This window comes from Microtus oregoni, unplaced genomic scaffold (assembly GCF_018167655.1).
Source record: "Microtus oregoni isolate MIOR12 unplaced genomic scaffold, Mior012 000011F_ref0000422, whole genome shotgun sequence".
In the NCBI taxonomy this organism is placed as follows: domain Eukaryota; kingdom Metazoa; phylum Chordata; class Mammalia; order Rodentia; family Cricetidae; genus Microtus; species Microtus oregoni.
Window position 1 is genome coordinate 19,722,501 of NW_024543070.1, and position 7,725 is coordinate 19,730,225.

Consider the following 7,725-nt stretch of genomic DNA (forward strand, 5'->3'; position numbering starts at 1 on the left):
ACGAGTCCCAGTACAAGCCCTCCAGAAGGGGTCCTTCCATGAACTTCACAGAGAAGGGCGAATATCATGGGAAGAAGAAGAACAAGAAAAGCCTTCATGGCAACAGAACCTGTAGTCACACGTGGGATTCTGAGTGTAAGTATTGACCGAGACACCACTTCCGGCAATGCCAAATGTTGAGGGTGAACACCACAGAGATGACTATTCCTCACTGTCCCTGTTCCATCCTAAGTGATCCCAAGGATGGCTTTCCCCATTTCTTGTCTACCGGCCGCACAGACAATTAAAAGAGTAAGGACGATTTCTATTCCCCCTTTCCTACTCATGACGTCATCTCTTGGATCTTATCTCACCTTTGTCCTTTCTTACTAGGTCTGCCTTGTCACCAGGACAGAATACCGGCCTCAGTGCCAGTGTAGGGGAGGAAAGATTTTTTTTTTTATTTTATTTATTTATTTATTTATTTATTAAGGATTTCTGCCTCCTCCCCGCAACCGCTTCCCATTTCCCTCCCCCTCCCCCGATCAAGTCCCCCTCCCTCATCTGCTTGAAGAGCAAAGATTTGTTTCAGTCCGCCTTAGCAGGAAGCGTGCGACAGAACAGCGAGGCTCAGACCACGGTGGCCAGGAAGCAGTGAAATGCCTGAGCTTGCTGCCAATTTCCCCGGGTAGCTAACCCTCTCAGAAAGAGGCCGTCACAGGCACACCTCAGGTCTGCTCCATCACCCTGCTTCTCTAGGTACCCAAGCTAACCACCGTATCCACCCACGCTCAGAAAATGACGGTCTCCTGGGTAAGTTTCAGCTTCCCCGTGTGGCATTCACGATCTGACCTTTGTCCGCGTTTCTACTTCACCTTCTCGGGTCTCGCACTGCAAATTCAGCTCCACAGCATCGCACACAGCACATGCTCCCTATTCCTAGGACACCTTTTCCTTACGACCCTTTAAAATGCGTCCACACTGCCGTCAGTTTGGGAGAGCCATCCCTCCCTGCCTCCCTCATCCTTCCTCACCCTTTACATCCAAATGTTTGTGATACCGAGACCAGAAGTTCTCCTCCTTGGTTACTCTTCCTTCCCCATGACTTGTGCTACGTGTAACAGAAAACGTGTGTATCCCAGTGCGAGTGTGGAAGGAGCCACTCTCGTGTGATTAAACACAGAAAGTCATACACACATTGCTTTTTTAAAAATTATCTACAGCATATTACTATAACACAGCAGAAGGTTGCATATATAAAATTATGACTATTATCCTTTCTGGGCAATTAAGAATTTGTAAGAGCCGGGTGATGGCAGTGCACGCCTTTAATCCAGCACTGGGGAGAAGGGGGTCAGAGGCAGGGGGATCTCTGTCAGTTCAAGGCCAGCCCGGTCTACAGAGCTAGTTCCAGGACAGGCTCCAAAGCTACAGTGAAATCCCACCTCAACCCCCCCTCCAGAAAAGAATTTGTAAGACCGTCACTCATATAGATTTTAAATACACAGTCCCAGGCTGACGTTAGTGCTCACACAACAAGTCACTCATATAGACCGTCACTCATATAGACCGTCACTCATATAGATTTTAAATACACAGTCCCAGGCTGACGTTAGTGCTCACACAACAAGTCACTCATATAGACCGTCACTCATATAGACCGTCACTCATATAGACCGTCACTCATATAGACCGTCACTCATAGAGACCGTCACTCATATAGACCGTCACTCATAGAGACCGTCACTCATATAGACCGTCACTCATATAAGACCGTCACTCATATAGATTTTAAATACACAGTCCCAGGCTGATGTTAGTGCTCACACAACCAGTCTTTTTCCAAGGGAAATGGGAATATTTGAGAAAAGTATCAAAAATTTGAACTTAAAAAGAGTAGTATCACATTGTGAACATAGAGATTCATAATAAAGGGGCTGGAGAGATGGTTCAGTGGTTAAGACTACTGCTTGCTCTACCAGAGGACCCAGGTTCAATTCCTAGCACCCACATGGCAGCTCACAACTGTCTGGAACTCCAGTTCCCTCACACAGACATACATGCAGGCAATACACCAAAGTACATAAAATAAAAATAAATTTTAAAAAGATCCACAATAAATTCCACTGGTTGATTTTCTAATAAAAAATAATACTCATTTTTATCAATTCCTTTAACAAATATTCCCTGAGCATTTCCTATGTGAGGCAAGGCTTTATAGATTGTGAATTTGTCTTTTTTTCCCTAAAGCTGAGGCCCAAAACCAGGGCCTTTCACTTAGTAGGCAAGCACTGTACCACTGAGCTAGCCTCTAACCCTTGGCTTATGGGCTATCTAATGCTACTTCATCAAGTCACGCATCTTACCTTCCAAAAGTCAGTTATGCTGCGAATGGACCTAAAGCTGCTTCTTTCGTCGTTGGGGAGGGATGTGTCCACAAACAGAGACGACATTACTTTGTTTAAGTAGTACATATGCGGATTGACCATCCCAAAAGTCACTGAGGAGAGAATGTCTTGTTTCAGTTTGTAATTTAGCATCCTGCTTCAGCAGCATTCAAAAATATTAATTCCCCCTGCTTTAAAAAATTCAACATTGTCTAAGCATATTTTTTACAATTATTTTACATTACACACACACACACACACACACACACACACACGTGTGCCCTGGTACAAATGCGGAGGCAAAAGGACAATTTGTGGGAGCCGATTTTCTCCTTTTATTATGTGGGTTCCAGGGACTGGGACTGAACTCAGGTCACCCTGCTTGGTTGCCAAGTGTCTTTATCCCTGAACAGTTTCACCAGCTCTGCGATATCTACTTACTAAAGCCAGAAATAGGCAAAGCAGGCAGAAGCTTTCTTTAACCCTGTACTAAAGGGAGACAAGGGTTCTTCAGGTTTTATACATAGATATTTAATACTTTATCTTTAAAAAATGAAGTCAAGCCAGGCAGTGGAGGCACATGCCTTTAATCCCAGTGCTTGGGAGGCAGAGGCAGGTGGATTTCTGTGAGTTCAAGGCCAGCCTGTTCTACGGAGTGAGTTCCAACACAGGCTCCAAAACTACACAAAGAAATCCTGTCTCAAAACATCCCCTCCTCAAAAAAAAAAGTCAAATTCAGGCTGGTGAGATGGTTCCACACTAAACAGTACTTTCCATGAAAAGCCAACAAGTAGAGGGAAGGAGAGAAACAACCACGTAGAGTTGTTCTCTGACCACACACACATGTGCCCCTCATTCAGACACACAAATATTTTTTAAATGAGGTCACATTAGATCCATGATTCTACTGTTGGTTTTATTTCTCCACATTAAAACAGGCAATACCACCTTGAATTCAGCCCGTGAGAGTTATAAATCTCATCATAAGGATGCTATCTTTTACTACAGAGTTACATCATAATTATGGAATGTTTGGAGTGTGTGCACACACAGAAGTGCAAGTGGGTGCTCATGCATGTGGGGGCCAGAGCTCAACATCAGGAGGCATTCCTAACGAGCCACCCACCTTGGCTTTATTTTTGAAACTGGACCTCTGATTAGCCTGGACCTTTCAAAGTGGGCCAGGTTGGCTAAACAGCAAGCCCCAGGGGCCTGTTTCTACCTCCCCAGCCCTGGGACTACATCATCACCACACTCTGCTTTTCTGCATGGATTCTGGGGACCAAACTCGGGTTCTCATGTGTGTGTGGCAAGCACTTTACAGACCAAGTTATCTAGCCCAACACGTAGAGTGCTTACACCCATGCTTTGGAGCATACGAAATTCGTTTAATATTTTAAAGCAATAGTCTTTCTTTCTCCCCTGCTATAAACTATCTTATTTTATTGCCAGAACTTCCCAGTTAAAAAAAAAAAAAACATGGGGCGAGCAAGATGGTCGAAAGGGAACATATTGCATCATCAAGTCTGACAAGCTGAGCCGGACATGATGAAGGCGGGAACCAACGTCACACACACGCTGTCCCCTGGCCACCACACACGCTGTCACATGCACACATGCACACAGCAAGTGAGCGCCTGCCGTTCCTCAACAGTTGTGTTTATTCTGCAGTGGCTAATGAACCACCTCACTGCAGATTTAGGCTGTTTTCTTTAACTGTTCAAAACCCTCTGAATCGGTGGATTATAAATAATCTTTTGGCTCATATTTTCTACTTTCTAAATGCTTGGTAATAACCATGTGTTTGTGTTATCGCTATAACTAAGCCTTTTATTGACCGTCTAAGGTACCTTATCTAGCTGGCCACAATTGTCTTTAATCTTGAACACCCAGGGCTGGAGAGATGGCTCAGAGGTTAAGAGCATTGCCTGCTCTTCCAAAGGTCCTGAGTTCAATTCCCAGCAACCACATGGTGGCTCACAACCATCTGTAATGAGGTCTGGTGCCCTCTCCTGGCCTGCAGGCATACATACAGAATATTGTATACGTAATAAATACATAAATAAATATTTAAAAAAAATCTTGAACACCCAGCCCTACAATACCAGTTAACTGTGTAATTGATACACAGGCTACACATTTGGAGATGAGAAAAATCCTGTATGTTAGCTTCTAGCTATGTGCATTGGGCGGTTTAAATACAAAACATCACCAAGTTTCTCACCTACTAAATTGATGCCATGGACCCACGGCAGCAGGGGCAGGTTGAGATGTTCTCCTTGCCTGCCTTGAGTCAACACAGTGTATTTTATTATTAATTATGCAGCAGTTTGTGTCAAGGATGAGACTTACGGTCATCCCCAAACTTTACGTGGGGTCCCTTTTGTACTTTTTATTTATGGAACCAAACCAATACATCTCTATTGCTCTGAAAGAAATTAAATTCAATTGCCAGCCCCGGGGACTATGTTTAAATAGATTCTCCAAATTAAAAAAAAAAAATCCTATTCAGTCAGTGTTGACCATGGAAGCTTTCCATTAACCTGTGGCCTAGCTTTGCCCCTTGGAAACTGGAAAGTCTGTCCATCAGAGGATAATGATCTCTAAAGTTTCTCAGCTCTCCGAGTTTTTACTTTTCACGTCTACATTTGAAGTTCAACTGGCATTTTTAGCTAGGGCTGTGTACTTACGTATACACAGATTTATTAAAAACACAAAGTAGAGTAATAACTCCTCAAGCGTGGTGTTAACTTCTGCTTCCCGTCTGTAATGCAAGTCATGTTTGGAAGTCCCTGCGAGATGTAAAACAAACATTTCTTTATATTACCGGGTAGTAATAATGTACGTAAGTAACCAAGATGGGGGAAAGCAACGATTTTTAGTGCCTTCTGATTCCTTTTTTACTTCTCACTACTAAATTTTGCTATGGAGCAGGCTGTCGTCCTATGATTTTCACGTACATCACAAGTGTTTCCCCCACGGTTCTGTTAAGACACATATCAAACACCTCCTTGGGTCCCTAATGCTTTCTCCGCCCTCATCGCAGCTTCTGGGGAAGACCAGGTCCAGCTGCGGAGAAAGGGCTGCAGCAGCAGCAGCCAAGGGCGCGACTCCCTCAGCGACCCACACCCACGGAGGTGACAGCCCAGCAAGGGACTGCACTCTTCCCCCGGTGACAGCGCTGGGGATGTGGGTCAGAGTTCCTTCCTGGGTACACCAACCCTCACCTCCTCGGTACCACCAAGTGGCGTCGGCCATCGCGGACAGGACCACACGGTCCGTTCCACTCCGCCCGTTCCACCCCCGTGCCCGTCCCGCGCCTGCGCGGTAGCACCGCAGCGCGATAACCTGACAACTGCATCCGCCCTATGTGCGCAGGGCAGAAGCTAGTGCGCTTGTGCGAGGAGGCACAGCCTCGCTTGTCGCTTCACCTTCCAAGGGTTGGGTTGTGGCTCTTAACCCCGGCCACAGGTTTATTTATAGCTTCGTTTTCTGAATGCAAATAAATAAATAAGTTTCATTGCCTACAGCATCAACTAAGTAGCTAAAAAAGTGGTCTTATTATTGATTTAATAGAAACAATTAAATTAACATATCACAAAAACAAACGCTGATGGGCATGGTGACCCAAATTCGGTCATACAAGCCTTTAGGAGGCAAAGACCATAGAGAGGGTCTGGACTTAGGGGCCAGCATTGGCCTAAATGTGGAGACCTGGCCTCAGAACTCAAACCCGCTGAGCTCCAGCCACGAATCCTCGGTGTGCTCACAAGTCACTTAAATACCTCTACGTACGGAGACAAACGCTGGGCCGTATCTAGATGTGCAGCTGTGGGTTTGTTTGTGTGGCAGGAGGTGAGGCATGAGTAGGCGAAACTTTAGAAGTTTGTACTGTGTGTATCTGCATTATTGATTATGAAAATGGAGAAATTTAAAGTAGACATAATACAGGGGTCTCCAGAGGAACATAGCTGACAGAATGAAACCTATCTATAAAAAGGGATTTAGTAGAGTGACTTGCAAGCTATGGTCCAGCCCGTCCAACAATGTCTGTCTATGCCCAAGAATCAGCAGTGGTGCAGCCCAAAAGTCTGTGTGTCTCATTTGCTCTTCAGTATGGCCAGAATCCCAGGGATGTAGGCTCGAACGCCGGTGAAGCGAGAGCAGGGGCAGGCAGGCAAAGGGCAACTTCTCCTTTGGATAGGCGGCCACGAGAAGCTGCGCCAGACTTATGGCGGGTCTTTGGAGCCCAAATGATCCAATTAACTAAAAATCCCTCACAGGTGTGCCTAGCGGCTTGAGTTTTTAGTTAATTCTCGGCGTAGTCACAGTGGACAACCAAGAATAGCATCGCACGTCAGAAGCACCCTTTCTAGCAACTCTATGTGACCCATGCTGTGTAAGGGCACGCTGGAGAGCTCACACCTAAGGCCTCACACAATCTACCATTGAGCAGATGGGGTCCCGCTTGTTTTATGCTATGGTTGCATGACTGTACCACAGAACTTAACTGTCTTTGTAAAGGCTTGTTAGCCGGTTCCATGATGGATAGTGTTGTTAGGAGACGCTTTTATGTGTTCTTTGTAATTTTTCTTCAGCCCTGGGAATCATCGATTTCACGACTTGTTTTTCTCCGGTCAGCCCCAAATACTATCTTGTAGTTTTAATTAAAGGCTTTTCCTTATTGCAGGTGAGACAGGGCATTTCTCCCTGCCCCATGCCCTCCCCCTCAAAAAAGACAGTGGAAGTTAAGACAGGGGCATGAGAGGGGAAGGAGCCCTTCAGGTCAGAATCTAGTGCACCCCTTCTTGCTGACCGAGAATCAATGAAATTTAACACAGTTAAACAAGCCAACATTGTCTGCAGAGATCATGTATGTTTCCCTAAAGATATCTCAAATAATGTTATTAAAAAACAACAACAACATATGAACCAGGTGATTCACTCCTGTAATCCAGCACTTGGAACGGAGAGGCAGGGAGATCAGTAGTTTGTTCTTGGCTGCATAGCACATCCAAAGGCAGTCAGAGCTACATGAGACCTCATCGCCAGGGCAGAAAGATGATTGGGCAGATAGTTTAGCTCAAGTGTGGTGTTGAATCTCAATTGTTAACTTATAGTCTGGGGTGTAAGATCCTCGTTCGAGGAACTGACTACACCAATGGCCTGTGGGCATGTCTGTGGGGCATTTTCTTGATTGCTAATTGATGGAGCCCAGCCTACCCCACTGTGGGCAGTGCCACCTTAGGCAGGAATAAGGAAGTAAGCTGAACAGAGCCAGGAAGCAGCATTCCTCCGTGGTCTCTGCTTCAGTGTCTACCGCCAAGTTCCTGCCTTGATGTCCCTTGGGTGATGGATT

General features: G+C 45.5%; 1 protein-coding gene across 1 annotated transcript in view; it reads right to left on the bottom strand.

The window, feature by feature from the left end:
- Nucleotides 1-5,666, bottom strand: part of LOC121453572 (polycystic kidney disease 2-like 2 protein) — a 26,643-nt gene extending 20,977 nt beyond the window's left edge. The window contains exons 1-4 of the mRNA XM_041660436.1: nucleotides 5,594-5,666; nucleotides 5,057-5,158; nucleotides 2,346-2,479; nucleotides 1-43 (exon numbers count right to left, since the gene is read on the bottom strand). The exon at nucleotides 1-43 is cut by the window's left edge and continues 214 nt beyond it. Coding sequence (XP_041516370.1) covers nucleotides 1-43; nucleotides 2,346-2,479; nucleotides 5,057-5,158; nucleotides 5,594-5,624 — 310 coding nt within the window. The 5' untranslated portion in view covers nucleotides 5,625-5,666. The remainder of the gene's footprint in view (nucleotides 44-2,345; nucleotides 2,480-5,056; nucleotides 5,159-5,593) is intronic.
- Nucleotides 5,667-7,725: the final 2,059 nt, after the last annotated feature.